Here is a 23109-nt window from a genome sequence, read left to right as displayed (position 1 = left end):
TAGCATAACATGCTTGCACAGATGTCTACTTGATTTTTTTTTTTTTTTTTTATATATTGGTGGAAGCCATTTTTAAGGTGGTCATACACTTGAGTATGTTTGCATCGATATCCAGCTGATTCGATCATTTGATTGAATCTGCTAGAAAGCGATGCTGCAAACTATTCCTGGTTGATCAGTTTTTTTCCCGAAATTTGATTTGGTTGATCACACTGGATGGAAAATTTTGCTTGACCGGCAGTGGGTCGGGAGAGCATTGCTAATGCTGTTCAATTGTAAGACTAGTGACCTGGACAGCGATGCTTACACTTATCTGTCCGTGGTGCGGTTCTCATGTCTTCTCTCTCTCCACTGGGTTCTTCTTCCTGTCTCTTCAGTCTCGACGTGGCTGCGTGACGTAACAAATGCTAGAGACCAAACACTTGGGGCCTCTAGTGATCATGTAAGGTACATGCCACGGTGCCCCTAGTGTTTGGCCTCTATAGCATTTGTTACGTCACACAGGCGTCCCGGGACTCAGGAGTGAAGAGACAGGAAGGAGCATCAGTCAGGGAGAGGAGATATGAGTACAGCATGGGGCCGTGCACTGCTATGCATTAATGTACTAGATTAGGACACTATATAGCATGCATAGTGTAAATGGGTCCTAGTCTTCCCATCTCAGCACAAGACCTAGTCAGACTTGAGTAAAACCATTACACCAGTTTAAGCAGGTTCCTGCAAAAGTGATTATTTTAAAATATTCAGTAAATATAGTTTAAGAAATAAGTATATTTTGCCTACAAAGCTGTCCTAAATAGTACCGTACATGGTATGCATCTGTAGCTGCCAAAGCGTGATTTAAGGTTTGTTTTCTGGATTTCATATCTGCTGCACAGTGTTTACAGATTCCTCCAATGTTTTCTCCTTTAGTGATCACTGGATTCCATGATATGCCGTCGCTCTTATCTTTTTGGATGAAATGCTCAACACTTACGCACATGTACCACACCACTGCTGAGAGGATGATGAAACAATTGCACAAAGCTTTCAGCCAAACAGTGAATGTGGAGAGCCCAGGACTTACTGATAAAGGTACATACAGGGGCGTAACTAGAAATCACTGGGACCTCCTGCAACACTTTGCATGGGGCCCTCTTCCCCGCTCACAATGTTATTCAGTGACAGCAGTGAAGCACTGCACAGATTTTGTTTATAAATTACAAAATCTTCTGTGATAAAACATGCACGTTTTTACACATACAAAAATACATGGCGTGCATAAAATGCACAGAAAACTGACAGAGGAGTGCGATCCCAGTCCCAGCTTCCTATTACACTCACTCTATCCACCTCTGATGGAGCAGAACTGGCTCTGCAGACTTCTCCAGTATCACTACAGTACAGAGCACTTGGGGAGGGGTAGTGAGGTTGGGGACTGGGGGTTGCACACAAGAGCCTGCTGCACACTGAATAGGGACTATCTACAAATCTTGGTCAACAAAACTTTGTATTATTCATTATCACTGGCTGAGCAGATGCAGTCATTAGAACAATTGTGCAGAGAGCAGAAAGTTTTTTTTCCTCTCTGTGCCCTCAGTTGTCATTCTCTCAGGACAGGGAAAATAAACCCCCCCCCCCCATGGGGCCCCCTGTGGCTTCTGGGCCCCCCTACAGCTGCATCCCTTGCAGGGTACCCCTGGGTACATACCCAGGAGCATTTACTGCCTGTTGACTAAGAAGCCCATAGGCTGCATTTTGTCATCCTGCACACACTGGGCCTTATTTACTGAGGTATCCAAGTAGGTATATAATAAGTAATAATCCTAGTCTGGCTTAAATATAATTGTGCATGACTAAGAGGTTAAAATGTCCCCCCCTTGTTTGGGTCACATGTGATCATAGTCAGGATTGGTGTGAGGTTTGTGTATTTGTGGTAGTGTGACTGCTATTCGATGCAGCATCCACAGCAAGAGTTTTGTTTTGTTTCGTTTTTTCTTACAAATCCAGGACACTCTGAGAATCTTAAAAGGTATACGAACTGACGTGACATGAGATAAACACATGTATGTACGGTCCCATTCCATAGAAATAGGCTTATCCTTTTTCTGTTTTTTTTCCACTGTTAGGCCCGGTTCACATTAACGTTTGCTATCCCGATTTTCCGGATCTGATCCGGACCGCATACTGTACAAACGGAACGTACGTTCCGCATAGCAATGTAAAGGATATGCGGACGTTCACACGTGTCCGTTCCGTACAGTACGGAGCCAGATCGGATCCGGACTCCGGACTCTTTTCCAACATGCGCTATTTTTTGGGTCCGGCTCTCCGGCCCACGCACCCGGACCGGAGCCGGACCTGAGCCTGACAGCACCATCAGGAACACAGAAACCAATGGGGAACGGAAGGCACAGAACACACTGCCTACAAAAACCTGACGTTCTACCCCACTTCCTATGCGTATCCAAGCGGCCATTTCGGATGGGGGACACATGGGCCAAGCATGTCTGGAGTGGAGCAGCAGTGACAGACGTGCTGGAGCTGTTTGGCAGAATGTCGGAGGTGGAGGTGAGGCCTACAGCGGAGGAACCTGATTCTACAGGTGCACCAGGTGCACCTTCTGCTGACCCCAACATTTTTTTTTTTTAATTTCGCTATTTTTTGCCCACGGATCCGGATGGCAGCCTGATGCATGCCTGATACAAACGGTCCGGATCGGAACCGTACGATTCTGATCAGGATCAGATCAGGATCCGGTCCGTTTACCTGCCAAAACGCAAGTGTGAACGGGGCCTAAGGGTGTTTTGCCTCTGAAAATAGGGTTTTAAACCCTCTAACTTTGTATACTAGTTATACTAGCCAAGAACAAAATTGCTGACAAAACTAAATACAAATCAATAATAGTATTTATTGTTCTATAATCTTGTTATAAATGTAAATGTATCTTTTAAGAAGGTATTTGCAGAATCATAGTTTAAGGGTTTGTAATTATGTGTAAGCGTCGATATACGTTACCCAGATAGCGTAGCTATCATAGCGACATCACCCAGGGAGAATCGGGGAACTTAAACGACCTTGATGGGAAAGATACCTGGAAACCACACTCAGTACATTCACTGGTTGCTTCTACACAAGTCTCAAGTCTCTGGTATCGTCCCCTGGTTAAGAATAGAAACATCTTGGCTACTGTGCAAGCGTACTGAAGAGACCACATGATAAACTATGTAAGCCGCTCCCATCTGACACATGTTCAGATCAGTATGCCTGTGCAGAAACACCATAAGACTGTGTGATCGAGACATGTGAAAACGATGCTCAGGTAACTACGCCTGCATATCTTATGCACAAAACATTCCGTGTGTCAAGCTTGCCTGGTCAATGACTATAGGTCAGGCTGTATGCTCATGTGACTGACCTATAGCCCAGCCCTGCACAAAACTCCTACCTAATACAATTCTACAATACCCTGCAGTCAGATGTAGCATACAGATTGACCGATGGTATTTACCAAACAAGGGTAGAATAATGTGCATTGTAAACTCAGATCTAGTCACCTGAGGCCTGATGTTTGGAGGCAGTCCAGATGATAGCCAGGGAAGACGTGGTCAGTACAATCCGAGTCGGTCCAGGCAGAGTTCATAAGAATAGTCCATTAAACAAGCAGAGGTCGATCCAGGCGGCAATCAGGGAATTCCAGGAACAAGGCAGAGTCTGCAACGGGTAATCCAATCGAGAGCGTGGTCAGGAACAAACAGGAGTCGGCAACAGCAGATCAATCTGAAAATATGCTTGGTCAAGATACAGATAAAGTTGGCACAAGATTAACAGAGCGCAGTCTCAGCAACAAGCCCAGCAGAGGCTATCACGGGCAATGACTGAGGGCACTCACCAAACATTTATACTAGGGCTAACCAATCGGGAGATAAGGAATCCAAAATGACAAATACGCTCAGCTGACACGCAGTACACCCATGTGGTTACTGTTTACATCAGTATTGGGTGCACCGAGTACGTGTCCTCCGCATGTCCAATGGGCACTGTGCAGGCTCCTGCGCTCCAGCGGCTTGCCGAGACCCGGAAGTCAGACCTGCAGCTCGGGTCTCAGCACCGTGACTACAAGCTACAGAGAACAAAAACATCTAGCACATCTCATGCACAAACATTTTGTGACCATGAGATGCTTTGGTGAACTCGTAGCATCCAGCACATCTTGCTACATGAACTCAAGTAGAAGAAAGACATATAAATGTGAATAGTAATCTATACTTTAAACATACATACATACAACAGACATGTCACATGTGTATCACAAAGGGTTAAGAATTCAGGAATGTAAATTACATTTCTCTTCAGTTAAGCCGCATCTACACAAGTAGATGCGGCCGCGATGCTCCTTATCAATCGAGCCGCTGATGCGGCTCGATTGATAAGATCCGACAGGACGGATCTCCGCACCGCCGATTCCCTGCTCGCTCCCCGCGAGGGGACAATGGCAGGGAATCGAGCGGAAGATGAGCGGCGCCGGCGGGGACGAGCGGGCACGCGGAAGAGGCGATCCGGCGGCTAATCGAGCCGCCGGATCGCTACATCTCCCCGTGTAGACGGGGCTTTAGACTTTAGTGGGACTGTGGCTCAATTCTCACTGAAAACTAATTACAAGACCTAAATCTCTTGCCTGGCAGAGGACAAATTTTGAGAGCAGGGAAAGCTAAAGAAAAATGGTCAATGGTTCAATATTTTGGTCTAGAATATTACTGGATGGTTCGCGCTCGTAATGCATGTAAAATGTGCGTGCCGGTTTTCTGCATACCATGCATGTTTGTATGTGGCGAAATGCTACTGTTCTTCTGCAGTAGATTATGTTAAAAAAAAGTGATAATGTGCATGGTGTGCTGAACATGTTTACATGTGAACCCTGCCCTAAATACACTTTTAGTTACTGTCACCTGCAGGGATCTAGGCTCGATCCCTTGGTTGACAGTTTGGGCAGGGTTCTGTACAGACTCCTCACCAGCCTAGAGTCTAGCAACACTTCTGTTGCTGTGGAGTGGGAGGAGGCAAAGCACATGCTGAATCGCAAAATCGCAAGCCACTAGTGATTTTTAAATCGCTACGGTTTGCCAAATAACATTGGAATGGCGGTAGGTAATTTCCACTACTGCGATTCATTTTTTACTTAATCGTGATCTCGCCGCGGAGCGATTTTTGCCGCGATTTTGCTATGTAGTGCATTGCATAGCAAAATCGCGATCACAATCGCCAGAAGAATTTGGAACTTTGCTGAATCGCAATCGCTAGCGTTTAGCACAAACGCTAGCGATTGCTAGTTGAAAAGGGCCCTAAAGATCTAGCATGCTGGATCTTCACATACATGCTAGATTCTAAGTCAAGGCAGGCCTTAAAAGTTGCCATCACCGAGTTCACTCCAGCATATCAAAAGAATAAGAGAGAGGGCAGGCACCAGTGCTCGTATCACTATAAAAACATTTATTGGAGGCAGATGGTAAAAGCAGAGGAGGCCCCTGATGGAGAGCGCTCCCCCCTACCGTAGGGGGGAGTGCTCTCCATCGGGGGCCTCCTCTGTTTTTACCATCTGCCGCCAATAAATGTTTTTATAGTGATACGAGCACTGGTGCCTGCCCTCTCATTCTTTTGATACTGGAAACTTGTGCTATGGCGGCTGCATGGTGTATGTTACCCAATGGACTTTGATTGCCAGGGTCATTAATGAATTGCTGAAGTGCTAGTCATTCTTCTTCTCTGTTGCAAGTAACTCCAGCATATGTAGGTCATTCAGCTGAAACCATTAAATATACTTTTTTGCTTATAAGTATAAAATAAAACCATGGGATTCTAGAAAAGTCACATTTGGGATTAGGGCAATGGATAGTGGTTTATCTTATTACTGGATATTCTGGCGTATAAGACTACTTTTTAACCCTTGGAAATCATCTGAAAAGTTGGGGGTCGTCCTATACGCCGGATGTCATTGATGCCGGGTGATACGCCGTATCCTGTTACCGCCTCTCAGATCTCGCTGCTGAGGACTGTAGTGAAGTGGCGCAGGCGCACATGGACGAGATCTGAGAGGCAGAGAAGGAGGTAAATTGGATACTAGGGTGGGCCAGAAGGGGGAAAGAGGCGTGTTTTATGGGCACAGTGCAATCTATTCTTCCATACCGCTCTGATAAACAGGTAGACAAGGAGAACTGACCAATCCGCTTAGAGACAGGTAGAGCTGACCAATCCACTTAGGGAGAGGGAGAGTTGACCAATCCAACCAGTCAATCGCCTATATACAGTTATGTACTGGGTACCACATACAGTACAGCACCAGTATCTGTTCATACATAGCACCAGTATATGATTTTTTTTTCTTTTATTTGGTGTGCATTGAAAGAGGGGTAGTCTTATACGGTGAGTATATCCCAAACTCTATATTTTAACTGGAAAAGTTGGGGGGTCGTCTTATACAGCGGAATATACGGTAGTTTATTTTCAGTTCAAGTTTACAGTAGTTTTAAAGCAAACTGTTCACTATAGCACTTGTGTGAGACTGCAAACACTCAACGGCTAACTTTCTTAACCTTTTAATGAACCTCACTCTGTTTTTCAGTCTTTTACGCATAGTAACAGTCCATCAAAAAGATCACTTATTGATATTCCCACTGGAGGTGCTTTGGAGATGTCTTGGTTAATGAGGGTCACTGTGCTCTTGTGTTAGGACATACACAATGGGCAGTGTTAAAAATCAGGTCTAAACTTTGTATGTGAAACTAGATGTGTACAAGCTCCATACTTTAAGAACAAGGAGTCACTAAGTTACCCCATTAAAGAAGTTGAATGACTTTCTAAAAGGATGAAATGTAATATTTTGCAGTTAGCAAAATTTGTTCTGGGTCTTTAGTACTTGTGAGAGATTTGACAAGCAGACAAAAGGATCACTTTGTATATTGCACCTGTCAGAAAACCATGCAAATCTGCTTCTCACACCTGCCCCTGACACACCTGCCATCTATTTTTCTAACCGGTTTTATTCTCTCACTCAACCCACAAAGAGAGCAATATTGCACCCAACTCAAATCAGTTTTTGCATACCCCATCTCCCACCTCTCACCAGCTGTTCTGCAGAGCAGTCAGAGATAGCTGTCACATGCTAAAACAGATCAAATCTGGTGAGAATATGTAGCACAACACGTCACATTGATCGTAATTTCAATCACTTTTCAGCTAAAAATTGATCAAAATTGCAATTAGAAAGAAAATGTCTATCGGGAATAACAAAGGAGCAGAGGTACATCGACGAAGGTAGCTATACATCAGGCGGTTTGGTCATTATAATCGAATCGGATGAAAATCTGTGCCGCCAAGTGCTGCGAGCCAAAGTTGGTAACATTAGTTGATCCCACATGCTGCAAGATGTAGAGCCGACTTGCTCAATCAGGTGCGCTGCAGTATCGGCGTGCGATATCGGGACAAGTGACGAACACAACGAAACCCCCAGCGCTGCGCTCTGTTAAATATCCACTCGGTGCCCAGTGCAAGTGATATAATATCTGTCCGCGGCCTCAGCTTGTCCTCCGCTTGCTCCTTCTCCATACATGCGTGCCCCACGTGGTTGCTTAGTAAGGAGGCGGTGTGACGTCAGACGTTACACACACACGGCCACTTTACTAGGCAACCACGTGGCACGCATGTATGGACAACAGAGGAATCCCGGAGCCAGCAGAGGATAAGCGGAGGCTACGAACAGGTAATGACACTTGCAATGGGCACCGGGGGGACATTTAACATTTGGGGATAGGCGAGGCGGCCGGATGTGGTGGCACAAGGCCGATTCCTGATCAATTTCAGCATGAAATTGATTGGGAATCGGTATGGGCAGCCAACAGATCTCTCTCTAATCAGATTCGATTAGAGAGAGATTTGTCTCTTGGCTGAATCTGCCCATCATCGCTAGATGTATGGCTAACTTTAGCATTGTGATTCGATAGATTTTTATCAGATTTCATGCTAAAACCTATGTAAAGTTTGTGGAAGGATTAGATTTCTCGATCGATCATGGCGGGATTGATCTATTTGTCTCATTGGGTGGCAATCTATGGCTATACATCATTTTGCCAAGGAGAGGGGAAGTCTATACTTTGGATGCCATGTTTCTGGCAGCTGGTAGACCTGTATTGCTAAGAGGCTATGGGTTACTATGGGTTATGTTTACTATAGTTCCCTGAGAACCCTCTCACAATGTGTCCAGTGTGCTGCATTTTAGAGCAGCAGATAAATGATGTCTAACAGACAGGCAGAATGTGTCTGTTTCCCTGTGGGCACTTTTACCCATTCATTCCATTACTGTTAACTGTATTACAACACAGCAGTGCACATAGTTCCAGACAGCAAAATGCCTTGCCATTTACTGAATAAACTATACGCCTCCACATCGCACCTGCAACAGATCCACAACAGAGATCTACAGCGTATGTGCTATGTTAATCAAAGATGTGTCATGTTCATCAAATAGTATAATACATATATGTGAAGGAGCCATAGAGCTAGAGAACAGTGGTGAACATAAAACCGGGCACAGATGTTTTAACAGAAATTGGTTATCAGGAGGTAAATATTTGCAACCCTGTCCAGACTCAATTCAGATGTACAGAAGCAGCGAGGGTTGCTGAAAATTCAGGTAAATGGTAGTCCTCTTTTTGCAGACCCAGGCAATACACCTGCAGTGCCAAGTTTTTTAATAAATGATAGTGTGACAAGAAACATTAGAGGCTTCTTCTTATCTCTTGAAATATTTTATTGATGTACAGTATTTGATGTCAGTTTAAACATTTTACAGTAAACCAATTAGTTAGGTGTGAGTTTGCACATTGACAGGGATATTTATACTACAATTGCAGAATAATTTAGATCTGATTCTCAGTGGAGTGATTCCCCAACCAAATGCATCTAGGTATTATTTGCACAAGGCGCTATTACGGGCTGGAATGCGAAGAAAGCTACGCGTAGCCTGGGGCGCGCAGGTGCAGTTGCCGTCGACTTACAAGTCAACAGAAAAGAAACTAGCTGGCGGTCGGAGATTGGAGGATCGTGAAGTACCGGCGTGGGACAGGAAGGCTGCTGGGGGCTTGGGGAAGCCCCAGGTAAGTGAAACTTTTTTCTTTTTTTTTCAAGATCTTCAGTTCCGCTTTAATTGCATCCTTGATTGTATTATTTTAGAATGTATTTCTAATGTAAATCCCCTGTTTTGGCAAAAGGCCTTTTCATTAACTATTTATATTCCATTCTCTTTAGTTTTCAGAAAACTGATAGCTCAAAATCTGGACAAAGCAGAGAACCTGTTGTCATCTAATCTGTGCACGGAAATCATTACAGTTTTCCAGTATTATGATTTCTTCAGCAGCCATAACATTACTGACCTCAGAAGCTATTTAATTCAGCTTACTAAAGAAGGTACGTTACATGGTTTTGCATAATTTCTGTGAAAATTTTCAAATGCATTATCCTGTATCCAACAACTTCTCCAATGTGAAGCAAGCACTCAGAGGAATGGTTGATGTGCCCAGACTCTCAGTATTTTGCACTCCAGTACTCCAGCAAACAATCCACAGTAGAGTCGGAACCATCAAATTGTATTAAAGTTCTTTTATTTCATCAAGACAGTATGAAAAGTAATCTGTAGCGGATACAGATTACTTTTCATACGGTCTTGATGAAATAGAAGAGCTTTAATCCAATTTGATGGTGCCGACTCTACTGTGGATTGTTATCCTGTATCCAGACTTTGGACCCATTTTGTTATGTACTCTTGCAGTTATGTACTCTCTACTAAATATTATGTAGAGTTTACACAGGGCCGGTTCTAGCTTCCCCTTGGAACTAAATAAACCCCAGGGCCCCTGAGCCATCTGCCAGATTCAATCCCCTTGGTCACACAATATAATTAAGTGTCCGTCATTTGTACCCTAAAAAGCATTTTTAGGTTCCCATTACTTACCTCATCCTTTTCCTATATGGAGTGTACTTACATCATCCCTGTCATGGGTCACCACAGCTGGAGGGGGAGGAGAGGCACCTTGGGGTGCCGCCACAGGCTCTGGGGCAATTGCCCCCTTTGCCTCTATGGAAGGGCCAACCCTGGCCCCTTTGCCCAGCAAGTTCATGCAGCACCAGAACTCCTAGGAGTGTGTAAGGGGATAAAAATGAACAAAAAGCCCTCTTACTAAATTGCTATGCAAAACCGAAATCTGCCCTCCTAAAACAGAAGGTATTTGAGATTATTCAGATTGAAGTGAGCATATGATGTCTTCCACAATGCATCACTGCTGAATTTGCAGATTGTTCCTTTGTAGTCCCTGTAAGCTAAACACACCTCCAGAAACTCTGGAATGAAATGATGTGTCAGTTTGGTAAGGGGGTTTGTGAGGTCTAGATACCCATGTATCTAGCTAAAAGGGCCTATGTAGTAACAACATTAAACCCTTTTTTTATCTGGACATTCACATAGGGCAGTGTAATTGTCATTCATTTTTTAGCATAGCAAACATGGGCATGTTCCTAATAAATTGTGTTGGCATATAAGAGGCATACAGTACTTAAGAGCACTTCAGTACAAACTAACAATGCTATAATCAGGCAAACTCCAATCATAGACAAATAGATATGCAAATACTAACGACAGACAGCTAACAATGACATGGAGGTAACAGGTGACAGGAAAATACCAATAATATCCATACAATACTTACAAATAGATAGCAATGATCGACAGATGGCAGGATATTTTCAACAATAAGCAACATAATAAGGCAGAGTGCCCCCCCCCCCTCCACTGAAATGTAACTGGAGTGCCTCCAGAGTTGTGCAGAGAACCCAATAAATATGTTAGGCAGCCGCCTTCCTTAATCTGGCGGAGGTGCCCCTCCCAAATTTGGCAGAGTGTTTTCTCCTCCCAGCTGAGCAGAGTGTCTTTCCCATTTGGGCTAAGTGTCTCCCCTAACAATTGGGCAGAACCCCCAAGCATTGATTTTCAGTGCCTCCTGCAAAACAATGGCACCATACTCAATAGCAGCAGCTATTTCCAGTGAGTATGTGGTCCCTTTTGCAGGCAATGTAAATACCAATGCATAGATACGGCCTGCAGGCCGTAACTCATTGGAGGTGGCCGCTATAAAAGACTGCAGGCTGCATGTGGCTAACGAGCCATAGTTAGACACCACTGATATTGAATATATTGGATAGAATGCATAGTACGCCCCTTCTAAGAAATTCTGTGTGTTAGTGAAATTTGGAGTTGTTACTGTAATTATCATCCTGGTAAAGTCAGACACAAACATTTTTTATGAGAATGGCTGTATCCCAGTTGTGTGATATCAGTCCACAGAACACTACACTACAAAACTCACCAAACTTTTTGCTGTTGTCCTTAAAGTACTGGATGAAGAGCAGACATCTCAATGCTGGTATAGGCTAACCCCACCACTGAAACATCTATAAGGACAGATGGATAATGCATATGTATACAATTATTATTATTATTTAGTATTTATATAGCACTGACATATTACACAGCGCTGTACAGTATATATATATATATATATATATATATATATTGTCTTGTCACTAACTGTCACGTAGGCCTAGTGCACACCGGAGCGTTTCCGCTGCTGTTTGCGATCTGCTTGCGGGTGCGGATCCGCTAGGGTAATGTATTTCAATGGGCTGGTGCACACCAGAGTGGGAGGCGTTTTGCAGAAACGCATACTCCCGGGCTGCTGCAGATTTTGGATTGCGGATGCGTTTCTGCCTCAATGTTAAGTATAGGAAAACCGCAAACCGCTCTGAAAAACGGCACTTCAGAGCGGTTTGCCAGGCGTTTTTTGTTACAGTAGCTGTTCAGTAACAGCTTTACTGTAACAATACATGAAATCTACTACACCAAAACCGCTACACAAAACCGCAAAACGCTAGCTGAAACGCTGCAGAAAAATAAGAAAAAGCGTTTCAAAATCTGCTAGCATTTTGCGGATCTGCTAGCGGTTTTTGGTGTGCACCAGGCCTAACTGTCCCTCAAAGGAGCTCACAATCTAATCCCTACTATTATCATATGTCTATGTTTGTATTATGTAGTGTAAGTACTGTAGTCTAGGGCCAATTTAGGGATGAGCCAATTAACTTATCTGTATGTTTTTGGGATGTGGGAGGAAACCGGAGTACCCGGAGGAAACCCACACAGACACGGGGAGAACATACAAACTCCTTGCAGATGGTGCCCTGGCTGGGATTCGAACCGGGGACCCAGCGCTGCAAGGCGAGAGTGCTAACCACTACGCCACCGTGCTGCCCATATGATCGTGTCTAGTCGTTGATTGCCAGTTGTGGATATCCAATACAGTGCTAGTTGACTATACACTAATCAATTTAATTGCTGGATAAAGCTATGGATTTGATTTGATTTGGCAAATTACCCTTAACCGACTCAGTCAGAACAGGAATTTGGGGATGGTGGTTCAAATGATCATTTAGTTTGTGGGAATACCAGTAATTGATCACAATTTATTTTTCAATCATCCTCAGTTGTTTCCACCCTTTGCTGAAAAATATCTACACATCAGCCTCCCTCATAATCTATTATTAAATTTAAAAAAAAATGAACATTACCTCTCCTGCTGTCCTCCTGCAATGTACAGTGGCCAGGCACTACTCCCCACACAGGTCCATGTTCTCTGGCCATGATATCATTATTTATTAATGTAGTATTTATATAGCACTGACATGTTCTGCAGCACTTTACAGAGTATATAGTTTTGTCACTAACTGTCCCTCATAGGGGCTCACATTCTAATCCCTACCATAGTCCATTGATGTCTCATGGCCCATACTCACGGGCTACCTTCGTTGCTTGTCGCTAGCACACGGGAGCATGTGCGCGACAGTTCGGTGACAGCTCGTCGCCAGGTCCCTCCGCATACACATGCGGAAGAGGGATTAGTGCAGCGACGGAAGCTGTCGACGACGTTCCTCCCCCCCGCCGGAAGCGCCGTGCTCTGGCTATTGGTTGCTGTCGCTAGTCCGCATACACACGCGGACTAGCGACAGTTGCGGCGAAGTTGCGGCGCCAATCGCCTGGCGACAGCAGCGACGAGCGACGATTTGGGGTGCGTGCCTCATACTCATGGGCGACCTGTCGCCGCAACACGCGCGCGCCACGTGGTTGCGGCGACAATTGTAGCCCGTGAGTATGGGCCATTAAGTTCCTGCAGTAGTCCAAAGGCCAATTTTAGGAGAAAGCTAATTAACTTGTGGGGAAAGAAGGTGTGTGTGTGTGGGGGGGGGGGGGGGGGGGCGGTGAAGCCCCTTTATCCCCTGGGGGTGAAAGATAGCAACCGCACATCTTACTAAAGAAGAAGGGGACCATATAATGAACACACTTACACACGTCTTACTAAGGATGGAGGTGGGGGGCACATACTACCAAGGGAGACAGGCAGCAGATACTAACCATGGTTCTTGCTAAAGGATGTGGGAAAAGATGCTGGCTGCACTACCTACTAAGGGGTAGGGGGAAACGGATACTGGCCGCACGTCTTACTAAGGGGTAGGTGGAAACCGATACTAGTCACACTTTTTACTAAGGGGTAGGGGTAAACCGACACTGGCCGCACTTCTTACTAAGGGGTAAGGGGAAACAGATACTGGCCACACTTCTTACTAAGGGGTAGGGGGAATCAGATATTGGCCGCACTTCTTACTAAGGGGTAGGGGGAAACAGATACTAGTCACACTTCTTACTAAGGGGTAAGGGGAACCGATACTGGCCACACCATTACCAAAGTGGGGGAGATCAGATTTTTAAACTGCCTGCACTTCTTACTAAAGTGTGTGTGTGTGGGGGGGGGGGGGACTGCAGTTGCACCCCTGTGTGTATGTTTTGGGGATGTGGTATACTCCTTGATTTATGATACTGTGGAGAGGGATTGATTTCTATAGCCCAGAGGAACTTAAATCCGGCAAAGAAGATCTGATACCCATGGAAATGCTACATGTTACAGTAAATGGCAACTTGTTTGGAGTTAAAAAACACTTCTGAAATGTAAGTGATAATTGGCCTGATGCACTAACTAGCAGTAATATGGGCATGTGGAGTGCATCGGTACAACAGCAGCAACGTATTTGCACTATTAGCATGACCCTCTGTAATAGCGTAATGCACAGTACACTACTGTGGTAGTACCGGTAATATTGCTGTGCGTGGTCTCCACATGGCAATATTATCGCTAGTTAGTGCATCAGGCCCCATCAGGCCCATTTTGCTTTAATCTATGCATATATATTTATTTTTTCTTTCCAGTGTCAGCTGTGCAGATGATCCAGTCCTCATCAGATCCAACTTTTCTGGATAACCTGACAGATCCCAGTACATGTGCGTTACCTCAGTGCCAGGAGCTTCTTGCATCCCTGACACAGCTACTCACTGAAAATGATGGGGATGTCGCTCAAGCACTCTCCTTGTTCTCCTCTGCTGCTTCCAATTCAGATGACTTCAGAGAAAAGGTGAGTAATAATGTCTGATAGATGACACATACTCTAGAAAAGGTGATGTCTGTGATCTGTAAGTGTGTCAGCTTTATTACCTGCAATGTATGAATAATTTATGTGAGACACATCCCTCCCTGTGGGTTTGAATGCTTTCTAGGCTAGAGCAATGTTCATGTTTCTCCTATCTGCATTTTGATAAAGCAATAATTCTGTCAATGAGACAACCATTTGCTTTTATCTGCCACACAAGGTATTCTTTCTGTGTAATTTAACTTGAATCTGTCAGGTTAAAAACAAATGTGAAGTGTGAGGAATAAAAGTCAGATATTCTCTTATGGAGAGGGAAGGTTCTGGATCTCATAGAGCCTTTTTGGTCCTCTTGGTCACCCCCTGTTCAAATTTGCCACCCCCGAGAGTCCTCAGAAGGCTTCGGAAGCACTTGTGTCCCAGAGCCCTTCCGAAGATGCGCAGCTCCATACTGCACATACACGTGTGTGCTTGTGCAGTGCAGAGCAGCCTGTCTTCAGAAGCACTCCAGCACACAAGTGTTTCTGAAGCCTTCCAAGGATCCCTAAAGGCTTATTACGGGAGAGGGACAGCGTTGGAATGGAGACATGGAAAGAGGACCAGGAAGGGTCTACATGATCCATAGTCTTCCCACTCTATAGGAGACTATTTGACTTTTTTATTTCCAGGATGCTTTAGTTTTATTTTAACCTCCTTGGCGGTAACCCCGCGTGTGACACGGGGTAAGCCGCCGGAGGGTGCCGCTCAGGCCCTGCTGGGCCGATTTACATAATTTTTTTTTTTTCAAACACGCAGCTAGCACTTTGCTAGCTGCGTGTTTGGTCTGATCGCCGCCGCCGATGCGCCGCTACCCGCCGCGGATTCAGGCCCCCCCCCCCCGCATACCCCTTGCGCAGCCTGGCCAATCGACGCCAGGCTGCGCTATGGGGTGGATCGGGACTCCCTGTGACATCACGACGTCCATGACGTCGGTGACGTCACTCCGTTCGTCGCCATGGCGACGGGGGAAGCCCTCAAGGGAATCCCGTTCAGAACGGGATTTCCTTATGGGCAAGCGGCACCAGCGGCGATTGGGGCACACGGGGGGACGCCGCAGGGAGGGGGGGAAGCATGTAGCGCTAGGCTAGCTACATGCTAAAAAAAAAAAAAGTGAAAATAACCCTCCCGCGGCCGCGCAGCCGCGGGAGTCATACCGCCAGGGGGGTTAAAGTCTTCTATCCCTGCACCGCTTATCACATGACTGCAAAATGCTGGTAACTTTCTTCAGCAGCATTAACATGAGGGCCCCCTCAATTCCTTAAACCACCTGCCTGATTCTGTGTAGTAGGTATGAAGGTGTCCTGTGGTGTTGTAGTGTCTGGTCTGCTGCCACAGTTTTGTTGTCAAAGAAACTATGATTCATTAGAGCAGGTCATCTCCTTCCAAGGTCCATCTCCAAATGCTTATGTGCTCATGTTTGGTGCCTTCACTGGCAGACAGGTCACCAGGACTGGCTTGCCTGTGGCAACACAGCTCCACACATAGCAAGCTGGTATGCACCATGTCCTGACATCTTACTCCATGCCTGGATTTACCTCACAGGAGCCTATAGGCACAGATGTCCTGGTACCCTAGACTTCACCCCCATGAACCTACAAATCCCTTCCAAACCTCACCGCAAGCGTGCAGGCAGGTGTCTCTTTTTCCTTACTTCCCTTGCCAGTCATAGGTAGCTACAAGTGTCCCTTAGCATTAGGTAGTCAGATGTATTCTCATTATTAAGTAGCTAGAGGTGCCCCCAAGTATTAGGTAGTTAGAGGTGCCCCTGACTGTAGGGAGGAGGACTACTATTACTGCAGAGGGAAGGGGGGAGAAAGGCACTTGGGGAGGGGAATGAGCTGCCTTTCCATCATCAGGTGCCTGTAAGCATGCGCCTACAGTGCCTTATGGAAAATCCAGCCCTGTCTTACTCTCTCGCATAAAATTGCAATGGAAACGGAGGCACCAGCAGAGTAAAAATTTATCATAGGTAAAAACAGATAAAAGATGGGAGGCAAGGGTGGACTTGCCTCCCCAAAACCAAACACAACCACTATGTATGGTTTAAACAAGATTTAATTCGTAATCCAGAACAAATGCAACGCGTTTTGTGCGTCTCTAGCCTGCTTCCTCAGGCAATAATAAAGATAGGAGTAACTCAGTTGTGTAGCCAAGTACAGTGCTTTACTTGTCTACACAACTTCTGAGTTACTCCTATCTTTATTATTGCCTGAGGAAGCGGGCTAGAGACCCGCCAAACGCGTTGCATTTGTTCTGGAGTACAAATTAAATCTTGTTTAAACCATACATAGTGGTTGTGTTTGGTTTTGGGGAGGTAAGTCCACCCTTGCCTCCCATCTTTTATTTATTTTTACCTATGATCAATTTTTACTGTGCTGGCGCCTCTGCTTCTATTGCAATTATTGTTATCCACCTGGTGAATGGATGAACACCCCTAATATCCCCATAAGGGCTTTAAGTGGTTGCCTGAACCCGGCAACTCATACTTGTGAGTATATTTCTTATTGCTGCTACCTTGGCATTCCTTTATCATCAATAATACACTATCAGGGCTCTCAAATGTGTTTTGGCTTTCTTTTTCTCTTGATAAAATGTTTTTCGGCAGTTTATGCTACAGAAGCTGAGCTAGCTCTTGCTTTCATAAAACCACTTTTGGCAGGTAAAAATATAACCTTCAAAAACTGACTGTTCATTTTACCTAATATAGAGAAAAAGGAAACCGAGAGCCCAATATAGTGTAGTAGGTACTGGGATAAATGTAATTATGAAAAAGAGTACAGTAGTTGTACTCACAAAGCAGGGTTACCTCCAAGGCAACCACTGTATAGGCAGGTGAGGAGATTGTCCTGTCCTCACTCAGGATTAAGAAGTCGCTCTCTGTAGATAGGACAAAAGGGGTATCCCCCTCCACCATGGGTGGATAATATATACTAGTATAGAAAACAGAGGCGCCAACAGAATAAAAACAGTAAATAAAATGTTTAAAAATGCTTAGGAGGCAGTGGTGGACTTACCTCCTGCAAGCAGACACAAGAAACTGTCTGTTTTAACAAAGTATAATTTATTGGCATACTCCAAAAATATGGGGGGGGGGCTGTAACGCGTTTCACAGGTTTAAACCCGCTTTCTCAGGCAATGAGAGTAGGAGCATACAACAGTATTTGGTCCTAGTAACACCTGGCACCATACTTTATTGAACCAGACAGTTTCTTGTGTCTGCTTGCAGGAGGCAAGTCCACCACTGCCTCCTAAGCATCTTTAAACATTTTATTTACTGTTTTTATTCTGTTGGCGCCTCTGTTTTCTATACTAGTACTTTACCTAATACATCCTTCTCCTTCACAGATTCTTTGTATCAAGGTTAGCAATTCTATTCACTTCACTGGTCTGTGACTTTAATGTTGCAGTTGATCAGAGCATATGTTTGCAAGGCTGGGCTTCCTATTGGTAAAATTTTCTTCACAATATTCCATTTTCTATATATTGTAATGATATAATGAATATGCTTTTTCCACAAATTTTATTCTACTGCTTGTCCAATTAAAACAATACCCCATATGTGACATTTGATTGTTAGCTGGGCCCCATCAGCACCTGAACATCAAAAATATCCACAATGGTCAACATTTTTGGGAATTTGCCCCCAAAAATATTCAGATGTGGTTGCTTTTAGCTTTTGGATGTTTCCCATAATTTTACCAAACTTGGTGGAATACTTAAAAATCGTTTTAGAAGTCAATTTTACACGAAAACTTCATACACACCTTATTTTATACCCCAATATTATTTTCTGAGATTGTTTCAAGTGAACATCTAGAGTGTGATCCCATCACATTAGATTGTACTTGCCTTACTAGTTCTGTTATTGTGCCCACAGCAGAAGGCCTCTTGTTCGTCCTCCTCCCTCAACCCCTCATAGAACAGAACAGGAAAAGCATATTTGCACAGCAACAATTGCTAAAAAAAATCACCTAAGAAGATCATGGCCATGTGTTGAAGTGAATATGTAGCCTAATGAATATTAGGCTAGAATTGCCCTATGATGAAAATATACTGTGATTACAATAATGGGAAAAGCCTGTGAGTGAGTGGCATGTAATAAGTGATGCTCATGTTATAGGTCAGGCCCTGATCTGTTGTGGCTCAGTTCAGGTGCTGCTCCTCATCATGACTGCCTCCTGTAACTTGTCAGGCAAAGTGCTTCACTTTCCCCCCAGAGCTGAAACAAAGACAGACCGGTTTTGTGTCTTGGCAGAGGTGTGCACTGCTTATACCACAAATAAACTGCTGCTAGTTGAGCCACACCATGGCCCAAAGGCAAAATATACTTTCTTCTTAATTGCTAGCAATGTGCTCCTTATTTATGTATAAACAGAGGGTAAACGCTTAAACATTTTTTGCTCTGCATGGAGGGGAAAAGTTATATTTTATTTATATGAAACAATTTCAGTTAACGCCAATTCAAATCATAATGGTAAGTGTTCATTAAGTATCCTTAAAGTAATTCATAATACTGTTACTTTTCCAGTTGGTAAATATAAATGATAAATATGCAGATGTAGAATTTGCTGATCATCTTTGTTACTTTACGGAAGAGTTCCTTAAAGCAGCAGTGAGGCTCATTGATTGAGTGCTAGAAAGCCTGGATCGGATGTGAAAATGATGCCCAGAACAGTCCCTCTGTTTTCAGTTGCTGAGTGAATAAAAATGTACAATTCTGTATGCAAATTTCTACAGCTTGAAAATGGACCAATCAAATTTCATTTTGGCATGATTTAATTGGTCCATTTTCAAGCTGAATACAGTACATTTACATAAAGAATGTGCATAATCCTACAACTCTCATTGACTATCCCTAAAATGAGTGGTTGTCATGGGCAACTGCACCATATTTAGCTCTGCTGTATTTACAACCCTCTTTTTAAATGATCACAGTGATGTTTTATCAGCCTGGCATAGCTATTATGACCATTTACTTTCTTTTCTTACTTCTTGAGCAACTTCCCACAATGCCAGCAGGGTTTGTTTAATATGGGTCTCGGGTTCTAGTGATTTTCATGAAACGGTTTCATATGAAATTAAGTTGTCAATACGTGGATACAAATGAACAGTTATCGGCAAAGGGAGCCTCAGAAATAAAGGGATCAGGAAGAGAAATTGTCTTTGTGTGGGTTCAGCTTCACACACTGTGAAAATGTGTAAAGACAATCTAGTTAAAGCAGACCTGAACTCAAAACTTCCTCTCTGCTGTAAAAGATAAGCAACAGCATAATGACCTTTAAAGAAAAACATTTATTTGTTACAGCTTACAGAACTCCTGCAATAAATCTAAAGTGTGTCTACTTCCTACTGTCATGGACGCAGACAAAGGGTTAACATCCTGTGTTTACATATTAGCTGTGTCTGCCGAAGACTGATGAATTTCTGTTTCGACACAGCTGAGAGATCAAATTACACTTATGGTTACTTGAAGATGAGAGGGAATTAGACAGGCTTTTCTCTCTAAAAATTCACAGGGTGCAATTTTCTGTTTCCTTGTGTCCCATGCAAGAGTTCAGGTCCATTTTAAAAGAGGATAAGACTTCATTGTTACATCCGTTTCAGAGCGGAGATTTGAATAGCTGGAAGATGCCAATTTGTGTCTGTTCCTCTTTAAAACCAACACACACAAGCAATAGAACACAGCAATACATACATGCAGCTACATTTTGAGTCGTCAGCAGGTGCTCGTCAGCCAATCAGGATGCACTGTCATACACCCTTTACCTGCCATACCACATCTAGCAGCCATTAGCATTCAGGTGGGAGGCTTCAGTTGGACGCAAATCGCAAGATTGCGTCGCTAGCAGGACCGCCCCGTGCAGGCATCCCTCCCACAGGGGTCCCTCCCTAACCGCTCACCTGTCCGCCATGTCCTAGAGCTGAAAAAAACGTTTAAAAACACACGATTGCCCCTGGCCATCGTGCGAACCAATCGTGTGTTTTTAAACCTCTTTAAAACCAGTCAGTTTAGAATTCATTACATTTTGTGTGGACCTTGGCACGCTACAGTAAGTGTAACAAATTGTACCTTCTGTGGTGCTCTTAATTGCCCACGAGAAAGCTGGGTGTGGGAAAGATAAATTAACTGAAAGTATTAACCTCTGAAGGTGTCATATGGTATCTGGGTCCAAGGCATTAGCAGCAGATCCATTGTACTACAGTAGCTCTTCAGTAGTATTGGGTTATCTTTCACTCTCCACAGGCATCATTGTGCTTTGGGAATTTATAATCCTGATTGTACTTCCTTAAAGAGGAACTGTAACGACAAAACGGCCCCTGGGGGGTACTCACCTCAGGTGGGGGAAGCCTCAGGATCCTAATGAGGCTTCCCACGCCGTCCTGCGTCCCTCGGGGGTCTCGCTGTAGCCCTCCGTGCAGCGGTGATGCAATATTTACCTTCCTGGCTCCTGCGCAGGCGCTCTGATGCCTCTCGGCGCCGAAGTAGGCGGAAATACCCGATCGCCGTCGGGTCTGCTCTACTGCGCAGGCGCAAGTTTCCGGCGCCTGCGCAGTAGAGCGGACCCGACGGAGATCGGGTATTTCCGTCTATTTCCGTGCCGAAAGTCGCCACAGCGCCCCCGCTGGAGCCAGCAAAGGTAAATATTGAACTGACAGTCGGCACAGTCGCCGGCTGTTCGGAGGGCTGCGGCGAGACCCCCGTGGGACAGAGGACGGCGTGGGAAGCCTCATTAGGATCCGGAGGCTTCCCCCACCCGAGGTGAGTACCCCCCAGGGGAGGTTTTTGTTGTTACAGAGTCTCTTTAAGGTGGCCATACTCTGGTCGATTTGCCATCAGATTCAACGAACAGATAGATCCCTCTCTGATCAGATTCGATGTGTGGCCACCTTTACTGCAAACAGATTGTGAATCGATTTCAGCCTGAAACCGATCACAATCTGTGGAGCTGCTGCCGCCCCCCCTCCCTGCATACATTACCTGCTCCGGCCGGCAAGAGTCCCTCTCTGCTGTCTTCTTCTCCGCTCCGGCTACTGAACTTCCTGTCCAGGGGAAGTTTAAACAGTAGAGGGCGCTCTACTGTTAAAACTTCCTGCCGGGACAGGAAGTTCTGTGTAGCTCTGGAGCCCGAAGCGGAGAAGAAGACCAGGGGACTCGTGCCGGCTGGAGCAGGTAATGTATTACCGCTGTATTGCCTCGGTCGTCGGGCATTCGAACGCCGCTAACGACGCACTCCCGACCCGCCAGCGACCGAGAACAATCTTCCGCACGGATGGGTCGACGGGAATCCACGGGAACGATCGTTTTCGGACGGAAATCGATCGTTCTGTCAGTGGTGTGCGCGGCGATTTCATAGCCGTTTCGATCACTGTGATCTAAACAGCTGTATATCGGCGGGAAAATCGTTAAGTGTATGGGCCCCTTAATACTGGTTTGGTAGGCTCGAAGAATTGCATAATGGACAACCCTTGACAAGTCCTGGGCCCATATGCAATTCACTCTTTCTCCTGAGTTTTCTCCTGGGTGATATTTTTATACCTTGTCATAGAATGATTTTTAAACCGCTAGCAAGCAAGACAATCCTCAAAATAATTTTAATAGTACTTTTTCTCCAACGTTTTCAATTGTAAAATGCTTAAAAGTTATTTTAAAGAGAATATGAAAATTATCTCTTAGGAGATAACTCAGGAGAAAAAGTTAATTGCATAAGGGACCTGCTGTTTTGAAGAAACTGACCCAATTATCTATTCTTCATAATTTGGCCCATGTCAAAGTTTCTAAAATGTTTGTTTTTGATTGTTTACTTACTTCCTTAAGGCCCATACACACGTCGCATTTCCGTGAACGACGGGTCGTTTGAACGTCCCGTCGTTCAGCCGTTCGCCCGCTAAATCGTGCGTGTGTACAGACTGTCGTTCGCTTGATAGGAGTGAGTTTGAGAGATCCCGGCGGATCGCTCAAACTCACTCTTATCAAGCGAACGATAGTCTGTACACACGCCCGATTTAGCGGGCGAACGACTGAACGACGGGATGTTCAAACGACCCGTCCACGGAAATCCGACATGTGTATGGGCCTTTATACACACTATCTCATCCCTTGACAGCCGCCATTGTATTAACATTCAGGTGCGCAAGTGAGAGTTTCTCTACAGTCAGGACCTAGTTACACTATAGTATAATCCTCACTGATAATGAATTAGTCATAAAACACTTGCCTGGAAGAGAACAGCTTCTGAGTGCATGAGATAGATTAAAAAAAAGGTCAATAGTTCATATGTTCTAGCTTCTGGGGCATGAAAAAAAACACTATTAGTAATATGAGACCAAACAACATTAAACCTACTTTTTTCGTTTTAAAAAAAAAAATTGTTTATCTCATTAGTTTATTTTTACCTCAGGTTTCCTTTATTTGCTCAAGTGCACAGGTAGAATAAAGCCTACTTGCTGCAGTATTAATAAAAGTACTGCTTTAATCATAAACTATAAGCTTCTGATTGAACCTATTAATAAATATATATG

At 44.5% G+C, this 23109-nt stretch overlaps 1 protein-coding gene across 6 annotated transcripts in view; it reads left to right on the top strand.

Moving 5' to 3' along the window:
* The window catches only part of RIPOR2 (RHO family interacting cell polarization regulator 2), a 237940-nt gene that overhangs the window by 188394 nt on the left and 26437 nt on the right, over window positions 1-23109 (top strand). For all 6 annotated transcript variants that reach the window (XM_068236991.1, XM_068236989.1, XM_068236990.1 and 3 more), the window contains 3 exons: window positions 913-1074; window positions 9280-9438; window positions 14336-14538. In XM_068236991.1, the coding sequence (XP_068093092.1) occupies window positions 913-1074; window positions 9280-9438; window positions 14336-14538 (524 nt within the window). The remainder of the gene's footprint in view (window positions 1-912; window positions 1075-9279; window positions 9439-14335; window positions 14539-23109) is intronic.

The sequence above is a fragment of the Hyperolius riggenbachi genome, chromosome 5 (assembly GCF_040937935.1).
Source record: "Hyperolius riggenbachi isolate aHypRig1 chromosome 5, aHypRig1.pri, whole genome shotgun sequence".
In the NCBI taxonomy this organism is placed as follows: Eukaryota; Metazoa; Chordata; class Amphibia; order Anura; family Hyperoliidae; genus Hyperolius; species Hyperolius riggenbachi.
The sequence above is the reverse complement of the archived record's forward strand: the minus strand, read 5'-3'. Positions and strand labels throughout refer to the sequence as shown.